Here is a 20,292-nt window from a genome sequence, read left to right as displayed (position 1 = left end):
TTCAAACATGATTTAGTAAGTAGAGCAAACTATAAAATCTGCTTACTGGATTGTCTCTATTAGTTTTGCAGTAATAATTTTCTGAGCAGAGCTTATCTCTGCAGCTCATGAAAGGAAGAGTAAATATTTTCCCTTGATGCACCAAGAACAGATAAGACAGTCCAATAAAAAACCTCACAATGATCCACCACATAGCTGCTTGGCCCTCACTTGACTGCAAGGCGATAAGAGTATAAACACAGCCAGCCTGATGTCAGCAAGGGGAGCATGCATTGTGGACACTGAAAACGCAGATTTTTTAAATAAAATCTCATGGTTTCATCTGATGAGGGAAATGTTTCTTGTTTTATGCAGCCTGTGCTGGGTTTATTAGATTGACAGCATAATAAATAACTATGCTAGCAACAGCATATAGTGTTCTCTACCTCTCATCCAACACTTTACAAAGAGGGAGATACTTTGTGTGAAACAATAAGAAAGAAGACTTTTTCTTAAACGGAACCCTTTGCTTGTGTGCTTGAAACAAAGATGGAATTTTTGTCTTACATTTCATGACTTTGCTGTCATTAAACTTTGATAATGTGCTAAAAAGGGTCGATATACTCCTTTGTCATTTCGTACTAACAAGTTGCCATTTCACACAAAAATACTACAACTTGCAACAAAAGCAGGTTTTGTAAAGTAGTGGCTCAGAGGGTTAACTATAAATGCATATCACACATAAAAAAATAATTTGTCAAATTTTTCATTTATTATTTTCCTTCCATTTCCCAGTTTTGTTCTACTTTGTGTGGGTTTGTCACACATAAGATCTTAACAATAATACAGAACTTTTGTGATTTTACTTTTTGAATTTGTTATAAGTAGAACTTTAACACTGAGGAGATGTGCAGAATTGTTTCGGCCGCTAAGTCCTTCATACTGCTGTTTTAAATCTAATAAAAAATGTAAACGGTTCTCTCACACCATCCGTCTTTTTAAACTACCCAGATGGGTCTTTTTCCTTATTTGCTCTCTGTCATGGCAGTATCTTTCCATTGTGCTTTTAATCTCTTCTTTGTTACAGAAGAAGCCTCGTTTCTTGGTGTACTTATCTGATCATTTCATCAACGGTATCACCACCCTCCACCCCCTTCCTTTCTGCTCGGTTTGAAATCACCATGCATTCATTCAACCATCTGTCCTCTGACACGCATTCATCCATACAACCACAATCCCAACATCAACTTGCGAAGACAAAAGGAATAAAAAAGACTAACTCCATGAAGTTTTTGACATCCAGAGCTGAATGACTGGCCTTTAAGCCCAGAAACAGCTGCTGTATACAGCAATGCACACTGTGGACACAAAAAAGCCTTCTTGAGACATTTGCTACCAATTTCACGCCTAATAACTGTTAAAGGCGTAATGCATCTCGTCATATTTATGCCGTGACGTATCACAGTACTCCAACACAAAGATTGTATTCTTGCGTTGCAGTACTTTGCTGCCTTATGTAACTGCAGGTCGGCCATAGCAGTCTGTGGGGGCTATCATCTATGACCTTTCCTTCTACAGTGCTTTATTTTAACATCATAAAAGAGATTCTTCCCATTGGCATCAGCAAAAATGTGTGGAAGACACAATGGTTGACTGTCTTTGGCATATATTGACACATCATTAGAGTCGCAAGACATTATGTCCTGGATTTAAGATGTTTTAAACCTTAAATGTTAAAATATATATTAAGGGTTTTTTTCTATCTTCAGAAGGCACTTGTCACATCTGGAGTCAATATGACGTTGTTGGTAGCTGAGAAGGAACTCAAGGAACCAGTGGAAAGTTACTGAAAGTTACTTTTAAAGAGAAGCCCAGGAAGCTTTTATGATGAAACAAGGTGAAAACTGCCAGTGTAAACCCCCAGCCATCTGAGTCATGGCAACAACAAACAGACTTAAATCAGAGACAACCGGACTTTCGCTCAGTTTCTCTGGAGAAGTTTCGACACCTATCCAGGAGTCTTCATTAATCTTGATGGCTCACACTTGAGCCGGGATCAGGATCAATCAGGTGTCAATCAGGATTGACTGATTGAAGTTTTCCAGATTACCCAACATTTTTCACCACACGTTAAGCAGTGGTTTATATTTGAATGAAAAGTTCTGGTTGAAAATGCCTGTAAAATGCATATAAAACACATTTTTATTCTAGAAGCATGGTCTATAGTCAGGCTATATTTAGTAAATGTAATTTAATAAACATTCCAAATGGGTTTTAGATGCAGCCAACATTGAAAGATTTACAAGTCTAACCTTTTAAGCAAGTAAGCTTCCGCTTCAGTCGGAAGCAGGCTACAAGGGAACACAGCACAGCTGAGATACTAACATCAGCTTGTTAAACTTATCCCATAAACAGCAGAACAGCAAAATATGTAATATTTAAGGCAATAAGCCATTGAAAACTACATTTTTTAAATGCTTTGTCAGTAGTATTGTTTAAGTCTACAAATTAAACTCAAATGACGATGAATTACTGCTATAGTTAACATCTTGAATAAAACCAATTATATCATGCTATACCTTTTTTGTTTAAAGGCATACTATGCAACATTTTTCAGTTAATTAATTTGTTCCATACCGTTTTGGATGATTAAATGAGTCATTTCAAAGAACAAAGCTGCGTGGCTAAAAACAAAGGTTTTCTCGGCCGCCCTGGTAGTCTGTAGGGGAAATAGCGTACTTGCAATTGCAGGAGCCCTCGGCCCGCACCCACAGGCTCAGAAGTCTGTCGGTCTTGCTTTACGGCGAGAACTGCTACACGCCCCCAGTGAAAGGCATGCTCGTTGCTAGCGCAGTGGCGATATTTGTGCAGTTATCATGGCGGAACCAGCGAGAAAACAGCAAAAGCCCATTTCGGAGCAGGCAAGAAAGAGGAAAAGGGCTCTGGACAGAGAGAGGAGTCGTACACGGGTGAACATCGGGCAGGTTTTTTCCGAATGGCGAGAGCTAAAAGAAAAAGAAGGCTGCAAGGCTGACGCGGACCTCACGTTTCTGCTGATGTGATTGTAAGTAACATTGGAATGGTTTCTCTCTCTCTGTGTGCATGTTCAGTGTTTCCCGCAGGAATTTGCTTAGGCGAGGCGGTGAATTGGGGGGGGGGGTCGACAAGTTTTACGTGGACCGACTGGCGGAGCAGGGGTGTGGGGGGACGACAAGTTTTGCGCGGACCGACTGACGGAGCGGGGGGAGGACGACAATTTTGGCACAAACCTACTGGCGGAGCGGGGGGTGGGGGGGACAAGTTTTGCGTGGACCGACTGGCAGAGCGGGGGGGGGGGGGGCGTATCCATGTGTTTTTGCCTGTTTTTTCCCTGCCATTCACTATATGCACGCGCAAAAGCAACAACAAAGAACCGCGTGTTAAAGTATATCGAGTTAGTTTTTCTTTTTTTTTTTTTGGAATGTTGGCGAGGCGGTAGCGTGAGTTTGGCGAGGCAGCCGCCTCGCCAAGATAGCGCTGCAGGAAACCCTGATGTTCATACTTTCACTGTGTTAGTCATTGTTTGCACTGCCGTTTTTTCGACTTTTCGTTGCATTCACCTGTCTGCTAAGCTCAAAACAACCGTGCCTGGCTTGACGGAGAAACCAGGAGAACAGATGAGCATCTTTACGACAGTGCACATTTACTTTCGCCCTCTGGGGGGAGCCTCGCTGGAAAATCAACCCTGGTTGCATAGTATACCTTTAAATGTTTGTCTTTGCAAAATTATGTAGTGAAACTACAGCATGGTTATCATGCTCAGAGGATCTCATTCTGTTCCATGCTATTCTGGCCCATGCCAATATCAGAATGGTCTTATTACAGCTTTTACATGCAACGGGCAACAAAAAAAGGCTCTGTATACATCGGCGCTTCACCCAATGCAAGGCTGCTGAGAAAATAGTATCCAGCCTAGCAGGCATGGCACAAGTAAAATATGTTCTGTACGGAAATGAGACGTTCGGATACAACATCTGCAGCCTGTGGAACCCTCCCCCCCCCCCCTGGATTCCACAGGCTCCTCCAAGACTCCTGTACTCTGGTCAATCCGTCTGTCGCTCCCGCCAGCTGACGTCTGCTTCGGATCTCTCGCCAGCTCCATCTGCCACCCTCCAGCCACTACCCACCATCTAGAGTAGGCACACAGAGTTCCCGAGGCGCTACTCTTCGCCGGTTAGGTCTCCCCTGCTACATGGTAAGCAGCGTACGATTCGGTACGTTCCTGGTTCTTGCCTTCAATTAATTTTCTCCCCTCTCTCTTACAGTCAACCCCGCCCCGACGTTCAGGCCTCGTCCAGGCAAATATAATCGTGTTTTATTTACTGCAGTCTCCTTAATAAACACCTTAAAACTGTGCTCTGGTCACCCATTCTTATCTGCATGTGGGCTAAGCGTCTCAAAAACATGACAGAAGAAAGCTCTGGCCATCAAAGCCCAGCAGATACGTTCGGGTGACAGCTAGCTGCACAGCAGGAACATTTGCAGTCCCTCGGGTTAGCTGTTAGCGCCACTCACGAACAGTTCCAGTTGGTAGCCACGCAGCTTAGCTAGCTCACAGCCAACATGACTTCTTTGTTCTCTTAACCTGTCAATCAAGCGTCCGTCGCTCCGCCTCCGGTCGAACAGAGCGCTGAGGTCGACAGTCAGCCTCCACCCCCCGAATGTTCTTCACCGTGTCCAGAGAAATTCTTCGGCGAGAGCGGAGATTCCTTTTTTTTGGTTTCCTTTTTCAGTGCAAGTTGGTGTTTAATCGTGCTCCTCAGACCTATTCTTCAGGTCAGATTAAGATCTCTTATGTTCTCCGGCTTCTTTCTGGTAGAGCCCTTAGGTGGGCAGAGTCCAGGTTCCCGGATTGTCAGTCTTTTTCATGCACTTTTTCTGAATTTGTTAAAGAATTCAAGACCGTTTTTTCAGCCGAGGTGGACTCAGTCCAACAGTCTCGAACCTATTAGCATTAAGACAGTGGGGTCGCCGTGTTTCTGACTATGCAGTTGATTTTTGTACTTTGGCCGCAGCCGCAGATTGGAAGTATAAGCCATTAAAGGCTGTTTTCTTTTTCACACTTGACGAACCATTAAAGGATGAATTAGCACGGGTAGAGGAGCCTAAGACTTTCGAAGAATTGGTGGCCTTAGCCATTCAACTAGACGCCCAGATATGGAGCCCTAACCGGGTCTGTTTGGACCAGACCATGAGATCCACAGGGTCTTTTCCAGCGTTTAGGGGCCACCACAACAGATTGAAACCTTACCGTCTCCTCCGGAACCCATGCAGTTGGGAAGGGTTCATCTAACCAGTGAGGAATGTCAACGTTTCTCCGGTAATTTATGTCTATATTGTGGTGGCGAGGTGCATTTTGTTAAAGAGTGTCCCGTTCGGCCAAAAGAGCGAGTCCGTCGCCTGTGATGGGGAAGACGGCGGACAAATTTAGAACTGCTCCCCACAAAAAGGTTTCAGATCAGGTTGGTTCTCGGTTCTGTTTACCCATTTCTCTAAATTTTAATCAAGACAGTATCGACGTCTCGGCTCTTATTGATTCAGGGTCCGAATTTAATCTGATCGATCGGTCCTTAGTTGCCCCGCTCCGAGTTCCCACTGAGGCACTATCTGAACCCTTACAGGTTTCGTCTTTGGACGGTCAGAAATTAACTCAGATTACTCATCGGACTAGACCCTTAGAGGTAATTGTTTCAGGAAATCACCGAGAGCAGCTATTTTTTTTTGTGTTCCCTGTTAAACGCTCGCCAGTGGTGTTAGGTTTTTGCTTGGTTAACTGTCCATAAACCCAGATTAATTGGACAGAGTCTCGGCTCGAATCGTGGTCTCTTGCCTGTCATTCTCTGTGTTTGCAATCAGCACGTCCGGTTTCTCGTTCCCTTCCCTCTACTCCCCAACAAGAGGATATTATTGATCTTTCTTGAGTTCCTCAAGAGTATCATGATCTTAAGCTTGTGTTTAGTAAGAGTACGGCTAGTTCACTTCTGCCTCATCGCCCTTATGATTGCGCTATTGACTTGTTACCCGGAGCACCCCTGCCGACTAGTCGCCTCTGTAACAATCTCGAGGTCTGAACGTCAAGCACTCGAAAGCTACATCAGCAAGTCGCTGTCGGTGGGGTTGATTCGCCCCTCCTCCTCCCCTTTAGGAGCCGGCTTCTTCTTCGTGGGTAAGAAGGATGGTTCTCTCTGGCCTTGCATTAATTATCGTGGTTTAAACCAGATAACCATGAAAAATAAATGCCCACTTCCTCTCCTCTCTTCTGCTCTCAAACCAATCCAAAATGCTACAATCTTTACCAAACTCAATTTACGCAACACTTATCCCCTAGTTCGGGTCAGAAAAGGGGACGAGTGGAAGACAGCCTTCAAGACACCGTTAGGGCATTTTGAATATCTCGTAATGCCTTTTGGTTTGTGCAATGCTCCGGCAGTCTTTCAGGCTTTAATTAATGATGTCCTTAGGGACTTTTTGAACGTCTTCGTTTTCGTATATTTAGACAATATTTTGATTTATTCCAGTGACCTTGAGCAACATAAGCAACATGTCCGCCAAGTCTTGGCTTGAGGGATCCGAGCAACCCATCATCATTTGGACTGATCACAAGAACCTCTCATACCTGCAATCAGCTCGCCGCCTTAACTCTCGTCAAGCTCGCTGGTCACTACTTTTCTCAAGATTCAACCTCTCCATAACCTACAGACCAGGATCCAGAAACGTCAAGCCCGATGCCCTTTCTCGTCAGTTTACTCCCCAGCAACAAGGGGAGCCCGAGCTTATTTTGCCTCCCTTATGTTCAGTGGGAGCCTTACAATGGGATCTCGAGGACAGTATTAACCAGGCCTTACGTCTGGACCCTGACGCCGGTACTGGTCCAGTGGGTCTCAAGTATGTTCCCCAGTGTGTTCGTCCTGATGTTCTGCAATGGTGTCACGACTCCAGGTTCTCCGCTCATCCAGGTATTTTCAGAACGCAGTCTCAGGTTTCTCTGCACTTTTGGTGGCCACCATGGACTAAGGATGTCAGAGATTATGTGTTGGCCTGCCCAGTTTGTGCTCGTAACAAGTCTCTGAACAAGCCACCCTCCGGTCTGCTCAACCCCCTTCCTATCCCAAGACGTCCATGGTCCCACATTGCTGTGGACTTTGTCACCGGTCTGCCCATTTCCCAAGGTATGTCAACTATTTTGACAGTTGTGGATCGTTTTTCCAAAGCCTGACCTCTCATCCACATCAGGAAGTTACCCAACGCCCTACAGACTGCCCAGCTACTGAATAAACACGTCTTCAAGCTTCATGGCATACCTGAAGAGATACTCTCTGACCGGGGTCCCCAGTTTGTCTCTCAGGTCTGGCGCCATTTCTGCTCTGCTCTCGGCGCCTGTTACACCCTCACCTCCGGCTATCATCCACAAACCAATGGACAGACTGAACGAATGAATCTACAACTGGAAACCACCCTCCGCTGTCTCACATCCTCATCACCTACTGAATGGAATAAGTTTTTGCCATGGGTCGAGTATGCTTTAAATTCTCACATCTCTGCCTCCACTGGTCGTTCTACTTTTGAAGTATCCTTAGGTTACCAACCCCCACTTCTGTCCACCGACGAACTCAGTATCCCTTTCACCTCCATTAACGACTACATTGCTCGTTGTCAAGATACCTGGAAGATTACCATCTCAGCCCTCACTCGCGCCGCAGAGCAGAGTAAGAGGTTTGTCGACCGCCACCATAGACTTGGTCCCCAGTACCACCATGGTCAGAGGGTATGGCTATCTTCTAGGAATGTCCTCACCAACCCATCCACCAAGAAGCTCGCCCCCGATTCTCTGGACCCTATGAGATCGAAACTAATATTAACCCGACCACTGTTCGTCTCCGTCTGCCACCCCATTCGAGATTACACCCTACCTTCCACGTCTCCCAGATCAAGCCTGTCATGGATAGTAATTAACACAGTAAAACTGTGCTCTGGTCACCCGTTCTTATCTGCATGTGGGCTGAGCATCTCCAAAACATGACAGATTTATGTTTTGTGTGGCTCTTCTGCTGAAGTAGCACTATTCTCCCAGACTCTAAAGGGCAGTGTTGCACTCCTATACCAAGCGTACTACTCCCCACTACACATAGAAGTAGAAAACACAGTTGACTAGACCTAGAAATAGAAAACACAGTTGTTTCCAACATTTAAGCCTCTTACATTCTTCCAAGAGCGAAACTCCAGGAATTGTTAACAATTTGTTGATCACAGTGATCTTTTTGGGCCCAATTATAAAGATATCTATATTTACAAATCTCAGACAAAAGGAATGCTTGCTCGTCCGGCATGTTTTTCCGCACAGAACTGTGTGCATAGTTAGGAATTTTCCTTTTCAGAGTAATTTTGCTCCCAGGTGTTAAGAAAATGTTCAGATACTAAAGACAACACTTCTGCAAACTAAAGAATTTTGTGAAACGCCTGGGAACAACTAAGACTACAGGGAATGGGAACAATGAGCCATAAAAAGCCTGATGGGGCAAAAAAAATACCTAATGTTCAACATGTTGTAATGTCCATCTATGTAGCAAGTGTCCACTGCTTATCTCAGATCAGATATTCGTAACATTATGCACTGAATGATGTTTTGGGGGGAGCAACAATGAAAGCAAAAGGCATTTGCATACATTTAAAAGGTGTATGTTTGGCATCCAAAATGCCAAACATAATGACTGTAAGCATTTTTCTGGTGTGATTCTTACCGGCAGACAGTGATGTCTCCATGATCTGAGTATGGTGGTGCTGTACCGGGCTTGAAATTGGACACATTAAAGAAGGAGAGGGTGTGGTCGATGAATCCATGCATGGTGCCTGTCTGGCTGTACATGTACTGGTAGACGAGCCGAGGGATGAAGTCTGATGTGAAGGAGATCACAAAGGCCTACACAGAGAGAAAAAAACGGCATGACAGAATTATACAATTCATTATTCTTTAAAGATCATTCCTTTAAAATCTCAAGTCAATCCTTTAGGCTGGTTGTTTTTAAAGTTGGTGGTGGGACCCTGCAGGATCCAAATACGGTATTTGGTATTTCTAATAAATCCTTTGCAAGGAACTTATTTTTAGCATTTTTTTTACAAATATTAGCCGACTTAGACAACTTTATTGTCATTTTGTATGTACAGAGTGCATACAGAATGAAATTCTGTTGCATACAGCATACGACAGTGTAAGGGATTGCAGGTGGAATAGGCAGCATTACAATATAAAGTGCAGCAGTGATCAGAATGTAACACTACAGGAGAATAAAAACATTGTGCAAGAACAGTATACAGAAGAATTTTCAGCCATTGTTTATGTGCAAAAGATAATGGTGCGAAAAGGCAATAATGGTGCAAATGGCAAATGGATAATGAAAGTTCAGCAATATCCATCCATCCATTTTCTGACCCACTTAATCCCTCATGGGGTCGCGGGGGATGCTGGTGCCTATCTCCAGCGTTCACTGGGCGAGAGGCCGGGGTACACCCTGGACAGGTTGCCAGTCTGTCGCAGGGCAAAGTTCAGCAATATTTGTAGTGCAAAATAAGGATGCAAATGTGATGCAGAGTCCAGTTCAGAGTTCAACAGTTCAACAGCCTGATGGCAGCATGGAAAAAGCTGTTGCAGAACCTGGTGGACCTGCAGCGGATGCTGCGGAATCTCTTCCCAGAGGGCAGCAGGAAGAACAGGCCATGGTGGGGGTGTGAGGGGTCTCTTATGATGTTACAGGCTTGGGAAACGCAGCGCTGGGATGAAATGTCCTTGATGGAGGGAAAAGGAGCCCCGATGATCCTCTGCTGTCCTCACCACTCTCCTCACGTTCTTCCAGTTGGAGGCGCTGCAGCCTCCACACCACACAGAGAGACAGCTATTCAGAATGCTCTCTATGGTGCTTCTGTAGAAGGTCATGAGGATGGGCGGAGGCAGGTGGGCTCTCCTCATCCTCCGCAGGAAGTACAGGCACTTCTGTGCCCTCTTCACCAATGACGTGGTGTTCACAGACCAGGTGAAATTGTCTGTGATGTGCAACACCAGGAATTTGGTGCTGCTGACCACCTCCACAGCTGAGCTGTTGATGAGCAGTGGAGCGTGGCGAGGCCGGTTCTTCCTGAAGTTGACGATGATCTCCTTCGTCTTCTCCACGTTCAGGATCAGGCTGTTATCTCTGCACCAGCCCACCAGCTGCTCCACCTCCTCTCTGTAGTCCCAGTCATTGTCGTCTCTGATCAGGCCCACCACCATTGTGTCATCTTCAAACTTCACAATGTGATTGGCGGTGAACCTGGGGACGCAGTCGTGTGTCATCAGAGTGAACAGCAGGAGGCTCAGGACGCAGCCTTGAGGTGAGCCTGCGCTGATGGTGATGACATCAGAGGTGTTCTGTCCAACCCGGACTGACTGAGGTCTGTTGGTGAGGAAGTCTAGCAGCGAGTTTCGAAGAGGTTTGCTGAAGCCCATATGTTCCAGTTTTCCCACCAGATGCTGTGGGATGATGGTGTTTAACACTGAACTGAAGTCCAGGAAGAGCATCCGCACGTGTGTGTTCTTCTCCAGGTGTGCCAGACTCAGGTGAAGAGTGGAGGAGATGGCGTCCTCAGTGAAGCGGTTCCGCCGGTAGGCAAACTGGAACGGGCCGAGTGTTGGGGGGAGACTGGAGACGATGTGTTCCTTTACCAGCCTTTCAAAGCACTTCATAATGATGGGAGTCAGTGCAACAGGCCGGTAGTCATTAAAACAGGTGTCTAGAGGTTTCTTCGGCACCAGAATGATGGAGGCAGACTTGAAGCATGCTGGCACTGTGGCTTGGTCTAGCGAGGAGTTAAAAATGTCTGTGAGGACACCAGCCAGCTGACCTGCACACTCCTTGAACACCCGCCCAAGTATGTTGTCGGGACCTAGGGTCTTCCGTGGGCTGACTCCCCTTCAGAGTCTTCCACACATCAGCTGTGTCAAGGCAGAGTACCTCCTCTTCCTGATGGGGAACAGCTTTCACTGCTGGAGTGCTGTTTAGTGCCTCAAACCTCCCAAAGAAGCTATTTAGTCCATTAAGGAAATCAGCATCCATTAAGTAAGTCAGCATCAACTTCACCCACAGGGTGAAGTTGATGCTGACCATCTACCATGACCATCTACCATGCATCTACCATCTACAAAACATCTACATCTATTATTAGAAATAATATAACGGTAGTTGTAGAAGTTTTGGTGCGTTGGTCACTAAAACGGCTGACAACTTTCTTAAGCTAAAACAATATGGATGACTCCATTTAGCAAAGGCTATGTGAAAGTATGATAAAAGGTACAACTCTTTACTGTTGGTTCCAGAGCATGCCGAAATAGTCTTCCAGTCAAAAACCTTGCAAAGACAGCATCTTATCTACACTTATCTTGTTTGAACTGGGTCACTTTAAGGCCAATAATTAAGTTACTGATGATGATCATTATAGCCTGCAGCTGGTAGTTGCAAGACCAGAAGAGTTGGGCTCCAACCCGAATACACTTATTGATTAAGTACTCTTTAGCCAAAGCGGAAGTGTGTCAGTGGTCGACATGATAAGTGGTGTCCGAATAGTGCAGTCAGCAAAGAAGGAGGTAAGAAAAGGAGCCTATATGCTGCCTCCCGTGGCTAATTTAGCATAGGAATCTCGTGATGTGCCTTACTGGCGCTAAGGAGTTATAAGGAATCCCACAATCCTGTGCGTGACATGATGTATAAGCACAACCCACCTCATGGAAATTAACGAAAATGGCTGGAGAGAAGAGAGCGTGCACTTTGTAGTTTGTAGGCCCGGATTTGACTTCCATGTCCGTTTCCGTCACATAATGGCAGAATGTTAAAAGCTGTCCGAAATCAACACAGAAGTCCGAAACTCCTTTTCTACCCATGATAGTGTTCTTAATATTGACCCTATGATAGGTAATAGAACTGGAGCAAGGAGCTTTTATTAAGGGTATCACATGGAGCCTTGGTTTGGAAGCCCTCCTTTGTCTAACCATACAAAACTAAAACCTTCAAACTGAAAAGACATTTGCTGAAGCCCAGATGGACTACTCACATGCTTTCAGGACCTCCCATTCCCACATATAGACAGGAAAGGGATCGGCTGGTCCCCAGCTATGGTCAGAACCAACTGGAGATTTACCCGCTTTTGACTATGAAGATTACTGTGGACTTTCAGAGAATTTCCCCCTACACTGCCTCCTCTCATTACACTCAGCAACAATGTGTCTATTATCGATCACATTTGGTTTACTAAGAACCACAGTTTCTCAGAGAAGACAACGTCCAAAAGAAGGCCCAGCTGAGACTGGACTTCCTGGAACAACTCAAGAAGTACAACCTTCCACAAACAGCTGCTGGTCATCTTCCACACTACCATCATTAAGTTTATCCTGTGGCTGTCCTGGTTTGGCACATTCACAAAACTGAACAGGTCCAGATGGCAATCAAAAATTAGGTCCACAGAGAAGATTATCTGGGCTAACTTTCCCTCCATCCAGAACTTGTACAGGTTTAGGCTCAGGGAAAATCCTGCTAACATCTCTGCAGACCCCACACATCCTGGACACAAACTGTTTAGACGTTTATGTCATGATTTTGTCTTGGATTAACCCGGACACAGCACACACACACACACACACACACACACACACACATAGAGCTGGTTTCCAAAGTTTATTGAGACAGCAGGTTGTGGATGATGAAAGCCAGAGTCATTTTACCAGACGGAGGTTGCAGGGGTACAGGAACTGGCAGATGAGAACAGATCAGAACAGACAGGAACAGATACAGGAACAGGAGACGAGCAGGAAACAGGACAGGCATGATGTACAAGAGATTGAAGACGAACCGGTGACAAAGAACAAACTGAGGTAGGCTTTTATAGCAGGGTGAGCAGGTGGAGCGAGTCCGTGGTTGATTGCAGCCTGCCAGGGCTGCACTGAAGACAGGGTCAGAAATTTTCAGAATGCAGCCTTCAGGCTGCATCATGACAGTTTACCTTCATGTCAACGCTACAAAGCACTGTTTGGCAAAAACCAGCCACTTCCAGAGGAACAGCTTCTTCCCCCAGGCTGTCTCTCTGATAAACACAATGACCACCTTACAGCCGGAAGAGCCAGTTACACTGCTGTGAAACAAAATAAGAGTATTGCACTTTCACAACTCACAACCTCCTTTTTCTGTCTTTTTTACATATATAAACAAAGCATACTGTTTATATATGTACACCAAATGTCTGTATCCTGTGCGTGGTGGAACCAATGTCCTTGATTGTGGGAAATCATAGCTGAATGAAGTAGTATTGGAAAATATTGGAACTGAATATCATTGTTGTCATTCAATGCCCATCTCACTAAAAAATATTCAAATGGCTGACAAAGGTGTTTTGGCAGATTGGGTGTGCAGTGGCTAGTGCTGTTGCCTTGCAGTGAGAAGGTCCAAGGTTCAAGTACTGGCCGGAGGTCTTTCTGCATGGAGTTTACATCCTCTCCTTGAGCAATATGTGGGTTCTCTTTCTTATGTTTACACGTGTCCTGTTGCTGAATTTCGGGTGTACTATTTGAAGACGCTGGTTGCCTACATATGCCAGGGACAGTTTGCTCTACTAAAAGAATTGCTGAAGGTGGCATCATAATGCTTGATTGTCTTTATGACATGAAGGTTGCTTGTGTAGGAGCTGTCCAGGTTCTCTCCAAGTCCAAAATCATGGCAGTTATTTGGTCTCTTTAAATTCTCTATCCTTGTTGTCTCTGTGTTGCCCTGTAATGGACTAGCAACCTGTCCAGTGTTGTGCCATCAAGCCATGGGCAAAAATCAGATTGAATTGGAAACAAATGAAACAGGACTTTTACAGGCACCAGGATCTGCCCCCTCAGCAGGGTGCCATCAGATATAGGGCTTTGCTCCCATAGACAATCGTTCTCAGTCCCGCCGCTCCTGCCTGGGGTGACAAAAGGGGGGATTTTTCTTCATCCAGAGGACCTAACCGGGTTCGGAGAACTGCAGGCTGTATCAAAGCTAAGTCTTCAGTCTAACTTCTACGTAACCAGACACCGAAGTGAAAGAACCAGCCTTGTTTTATTTTCTCAGCTGTTGCAGGAAACTGACTCCAGGCAGCCCGGAGCGGCCTCCCGCCTGCAGCCAGCAAAGGACCCATTTTCCCAAGCTGAGAGCAAAATCTGGACTGAAATCACCCACTGCAACTGGGTCAGAGATTGCATGTAGGATTGTGGAGCCAGCTACTCCAACCGCCACGGTTCAGCTAGGCCGTGGCTGCAGAACCGCATGCTAGCCTTCACCTTCAACCCCCCTGTTTGAATTGCTTCCAACTGGATGCCTTAGGATGGACCAAACTGACACAGAGGCACCAACAGGTTTGGCTGAAAGTTAAATGGTTTATTTAGAAGGTTACTTAATGCGTTTTTAAGGTGTTTTTGAAACACGTGGAGCTTACAGGGTAGCTCCTGTTAGTATTATTCGAATCTCGCTGATGTAATTTGAGTGCATTTTTACAGTTATTACAAACGTTATCTTCACAAGGGTTTGTCAAAAGCTTGTCTAATGCGTACATTGTGTTTTTAAACTCATGGAGCTACCAAGTAGCTTCCCACTAGCATGTTGATGCCATGCCATTGCCGATGTAATTCAAGTGTGTTTTTATGGTTATAACAAACAAGTTTTTTTATACAATGAGTTTTATACATTGATAGGATATTGATTTGTGTTATCCATTCCAATCATTATTGCTAAAATAAAACTGAAGCTTTTAAAGTTAGCGCCAAAAATTTGCTAGCCAAACGGCTATTAGCTTCTGACAACTTTAGGGTTCCTGGATAGGCATGAAAAAAGCTAGTTTCAAGCATAAAGCTTGTTCGTTTCGCTCCACCATCGTTCAATAGTGCTATGAGCATTATTAACGCATTAATATGCAATATTAATGTTGATTTAAAGACGTTTTGTTTAACTTTAGGATTAGCCGATTTTAGCGACCGATAGCTATAGCTGCCCCTAGCCTCCCTGAGGTATAATCACATCAATAAAATTGAGTTGTCATACTCTCAGGTCTAGGTGCAGGTCTTGGTTATCCCTCTCCTTCTCTGCAGGGCGTGACGGGCAGGTGCTTCACATCACCGCTAATTAGAGCCCTTCTTAAGGAGCAGAAACCAAGAGGAGGGCGTCAGTTCTTTAGAGCTTCCAGCGTGGTACTAGACCAACTCACACTCTCATCTAAGTGACCTCCTAGCCTGGTCCTAATTCCGTGTTTCTATTTCCTTCCTAGAATTCTGGACCCAAGCCTAAGAACCTCCAAGCCAGACTCAGGTTCAAAGAAGTCCTCTGGCCGTCAATTTGTTTTTTCAGCCCTCCTGCCTGAGCTCACCTGCCTGTCCACCCTCCAACGCCATCCTAACTGGAGAGAATCCGCCGGACTTGCACCTACCTCCTGGACCCCCAGACACAACCCCTCAGGATAAAATCAAGCCTCGACCTCAGTGATTCAAACGCCTTTTCACAATTCTCATCGGCACCATTCCTTTGTTCAATTCAATTCAATTTATTATTCACCAGTGTCCTTGTCTTCCCCGAGCAGGACTAGGACGTTTCAATCTGCCAGCACTTCCTCTGATTACACAGCACTGTTGACAATAAACTTTCTTACCGAACTGTCTGTCTCCATGGTTGCCCTGATTCAGATTCGTACTTCTCAAAACGTGACACGAGCGTCCCTAAAGTTAATGATTTTACTGAGCAAATCATTCTTTAAAACATTTCCTCAAATAATGTTTTGTGTAACTCAGGATTGTTCTGAATTAGTTAAGACAATTTAAGCTCATTCCATGTTCTTTAAGTTGAACTGTGGTTCTTTAACTCAAATAAAATGTTATTTCATCAAATAATGTTTTGTTTAACTCAGGATTTGCATTGTGAATGGGTTGAAACACATGCCAAATGTTGGTCTAATTAGTTAAGCTAATTTAATTACATTCCATGTCCTTAAGTCAGATCCTCAGTGAACCAGGATTCACTGAATTATTCGGATGATAATCTACCACTTTGTTTTTTTGGTCTGTGTTCTTTTGCATGTATATAGTTCCTTAGCTCAGCTTCTTTTTATCTTTATTTTGCTTAGTAATTTTTAGTTAAGTTTCACTAGCCTAGTAGAGAGGATTTTGTTGATTGAAATATAGTGTTAATTCAGATAAATAGCATTATATAGTGATGTTCTCTGGATGTCCATTTTATTTCTGTTAATAAATTCTTGAACTTGGAGAGAAGTTGTCACTCATTTATTATGTATGTGTTAGAAAAATGTGAATGTAATCATTTTATTTCTATCAAGTTACAGGTATTTGATTTGTTTTAAGAGTTTGCTTTCATGAAGGTTTTGTTGTATTTACCCTTAGGCAGGAATAACAAATGGTTCTCTCAGATAAGGAATGTCTCCCTTATCCAGCTGTGCATGAAGCTAGTAAGCAATTACCATCTGCAATTCCAATTGTTTCCTTCTTTGCTTTTTACCTCCTGACCTGTTTTTGCTCCCATGTTGTAAATTCCTGAAACCTCCTGACCCAATCCTCCTGACCCCCTCTTTGATGTGTGACAATAAAGAGAGAAGGACAGAAATGACCCGACGCAGATGATACTAAACTTTCAGGGAGTGTAGTTCTCTGTTTGGGTATCCTCTGTCCTTTTCTATAGAAATGTCTAAAACTTGTGTTGTGTGGTTTTCATTCTAGGATAAAATGGGTTATCTTTAATAACCCTATCAGTATGTGTGCAGAGTTTGCTGTTAAAAGAACGCCAGTGCTCGAATCATCCCTTTCAACTATTGTCCTGATATCAGCTCTTGGGCTGATATTCACCAGACAATACCTAACTTCCCTAAATGTATCTACCCAGCCTTAACCTGAACCCATCAAATTAGCATTTCTGATACTTCCATAGGAGCACATGTTAGACTAGAAAAAGATAAATGAGGTCTTATCATTATTAAAGAATAACGAGATAAGACTAAGCACCCCTCCAATGTGGAGAATATCAATTTAAATCTTGGTGTCTTTGTCTTTTGTTTATCTTAAATTAGATTTTTAAACCCCATTTTTTAATAAGCTTTGAACTTACGTTGTTAGCTATTTCACAAACCCCTCAGAGGTTCCAGAACATGCATTCCATCCTGAGCTCAATCTTTTTTTAATCTGTTATCACCATCAATTGAAACATTTAAAGTCTACAAATGGAAGGCTACCAGACTATGCTTTTTGGTTCCTCAAAACATTTCACCTTTCAACTAAAAAGTTTCTTATTTTCATCATCCATGTTTCTCAGGAAGGAAAAAGCTTCTGGGATGAAGTGCCAACACCACAAAGTGCATTGATAACAATCTATACCAGCATGCCATGTGAGAAAATTGCTTTCTAATTCCATTCCATTTTTGCATTTAAAACGATTCGTTTCCACTTCAAATTTATTTTCGAATGCCGTGAAGAGCCTAGGAAAGACTGTGAGCTTGATAACGTTAAGTTAAAACATGATGATAGGCCAGAGATGTTACTAAGAGGTTTGAAGGGCTTTGTACAAAGGTTTCCAACATATTTCAAGCTATTTCCAATTACGGTAAAAAAAACTGTTGACAATAGTAACATTGTGTGCATACTTACATTTATTATTACTGACAGTTTGCCCATTCCACTTAATATGTTGTACCATATGCCTACGAGAGAGAGAGAGGGGGGGGGGGAGAGAGAGAGAGAGGCAGTAGAACAGTCATGTCAGTATTACAGCACTGTGATCATCATGGGTATCATCTGCTTTAACTTTCTGTTCTCTCTCTTTTCTCTTCATAGTAGGTACACCTGGTCTGGCGTTCTGTTAACTGTGACATCATCCAGAGAAGACGGCTCACCTGCTATTACCATCTAATGTAGAACAGATTACTGGATCAATGTGTGCTTCTGTGCTTTTTTGTCTCTCTTGTTGTGTCTCTGTTCTGTCTTCTGTAACCCCAGTCGGTCGAGGCAGATGACCGTTCATACTGAGCCCGGTTCTGCCGGAGGTTTTTCCTTCCCGTTAATGGGTGGTTTTTCTTCCCACTGTCGCTTCATGCTTGCTCAGTATGAGGGATTGCAGCAAAGCCATGTACAATGCAGATGACTCTTCCTGTGGCTCTACGGTTCCCCAGGAGTGAGTGCTGCTTGTCAGGACTTTGATGCAATCAACTGGTTTCCTTATATAGGACATTTTTGACCAATCTGTATAATCTGACCCAATCTGTATAATATGATTGAACTTGACTTTGTAAAGTGCCTTGAGATGACATGTTTCATGATTTGGCGCTATATAAATAAAATTGAATTGAATTGAATTGAATAGAGTATTTTTATTAATGTAAAATTATTTCAAAAGGAATTACCAAAGATGTTTTCTAGAGGGTCTTGATATTTCTGAGTCTATGTCTGTACGAAGGCTGTATATACTAAACTTGGAGAGATATTACCAGCTTTTGTGCTTCAGTGGGGCTGTGTGCAGTATTAATGAGTAGCAAGTAGGTCAGCCTTCTCGGATGAGTTTTAATGGACAAGGTGACGTTTGGTCTCAGTTCGGTGGAACTGGGCCATGTGCTATGGATGTTAAGAAAATGGAGTTGTAAAACCGATGTAAAAATTACATATGGTAAAAATTCAATAGTGCGGTTGCTTTATTTTGCATATACGCTGAAACATTTCTTCTTTAGGGACTACAGCATCTGTGGACAGCAGTTTTCAACTATTGCCACAGGCTGAATTGGATTTAGGACTGAACTTTGACTAAGATATTCAAAAAGATAAATACACTTTGAGCTAAATGATTCTATAGTGGTTCTGGCTGTATATTTATTATCATTGTCCTGCTGGATGGTGAACCTCTGGCCCAGTCTTAAATCATGGCTTTGCGACCTCCATGCCAAGGTTTTCCCATATTTAGCTCCATCCATGTTCCAAGCAACTCTGATCAGCTTCCCTGTCTCTCATAGCATGATGCTCCCACCACCATGTTTCACCCTTTAGGTTGCCCAACCAGGGTGATGTAAGGTCTTCATTCATCCCAATTTAACCAAATTCAGCTATGGTCTCATCTAATGATGAAGCATTCATTAGGAAAGACCATCAAACTCATGCCTCACTCTTCCAATTCCTAATTGAAAGAAATTGGAAGTGAGAAAAATCCTTCTAACATTTTCCTACGCTATGGTCAGTGTCTTCTCTTTTCATCATCAGAGTTGATCATTTTGTGTCAAATACAACAAAGAGAAAGGCTTTAATGTGAACGTCAGAATTTAAAGTAAACTCTGAAGGGCTTACTTCCAGTGTGACATTTGGTGTTTGGTTTAAAATAAATTCAAAGCCAACCGAATGCATTTAGTTGAAGCAAAAAAAGATTAAAAATGATTTTGTGTGAAGTGTGTTTTCAGCTGAAAGTGATCTGTCTACAATTAGTTGGTAACCAGCTAGGGAAAAGCTTTCTCTGCTTGAAACAAATAATTAACTCAAAACAATTCAATCAGCCTGGTTTCAGAATGGTTTTGGTACCCCATGATGTTTCAAATGATGACCCATGAGGCTTATGAACGTAGCTGACGATTTTCTTCACAGTTGAATTTTATTCCAATGTTTTTATTTTCTCTGGAAAATTAAAGTATCTTTTTTGTTTAATAATTAAATAGGATAAATAGGAAAATGAAATGATCTTAATACATTCAAGCAAAAAAAAAAAAAAAAAAAAAAAAAAAAAAGCAAAAAAAAAAAAAAAAAAAAAAAAAAAATATATATATATATATATATATATATATATATATATATATATATATATATATATATATATATATATACTTTTACCCTGGGATGGGGTGGGGGTTTCCCCTCTGGTTGTGATGTCCCCCCCCCTCTGGTCATTCATGTTTTATCCTTGGGGGGGGATACATTCCTCCCCTTTCTGATCTGAATAAGTAATATTATCAGGGGTTTAATGTTCAAATGTTCTCCGGCGCTGTGAGGGACTTTCGTCATTTGGAAAATGAGCGCAAAATGTTCCGTGTAGACTTTTTATTCAAGATTTTAAACAGAAGCTGCGCTTAACCAATGGAATCTGGCAGAGCCAGGACATTAGACAATCAGAAGGAGAGTAGGGCGGGTCTTTGCAAACCGGAAATCTACCAATTTGAGGTTTATCCGTGTTCAATCATTTTAACATTTGGAAGAACATCTCAAGCTGACCGCAG

The 20,292-nt window shown here is 43.3% G+C and overlaps 1 protein-coding gene and 1 long non-coding RNA gene across 9 annotated transcripts in view; one reads left to right on the top strand and one right to left on the bottom strand.

Annotated features, from left to right (window-relative positions):
• The window catches only part of ano2b (anoctamin 2b), a 213,782-nt gene that overhangs the window by 25,468 nt on the left and 168,022 nt on the right, over nt 1-20,292 (bottom strand). For all 8 annotated transcript variants that reach the window (XM_036132395.1, XM_036132388.1, XM_036132391.1 and 5 more), the window contains 2 exons: nt 17,696-17,748; nt 8,757-8,935 (listed from right to left, as the gene is read on the bottom strand). In XM_036132395.1, the coding sequence (XP_035988288.1) occupies nt 8,757-8,935; nt 17,696-17,748 (232 nt within the window). The remainder of the gene's footprint in view (nt 1-8,756; nt 8,936-17,695; nt 17,749-20,292) is intronic.
• LOC110366968 lies at nt 14,394-15,754 on the top strand. Its single transcript, XR_002427134.2, has 3 exons — nt 14,394-14,413; nt 15,143-15,241; nt 15,319-15,754. It is a non-coding gene; the product is annotated as an uncharacterized LOC110366968 (long non-coding RNA).

This window comes from Fundulus heteroclitus, unplaced genomic scaffold (genome assembly GCF_011125445.2).
Source record: "Fundulus heteroclitus isolate FHET01 unplaced genomic scaffold, MU-UCD_Fhet_4.1 scaffold_50, whole genome shotgun sequence".
NCBI classification, from domain to species: domain Eukaryota; kingdom Metazoa; phylum Chordata; class Actinopteri; order Cyprinodontiformes; family Fundulidae; genus Fundulus; species Fundulus heteroclitus.
Note: the sequence above shows the minus strand (reverse complement) of the source record. Positions and strands in the feature narration are given on the sequence as shown.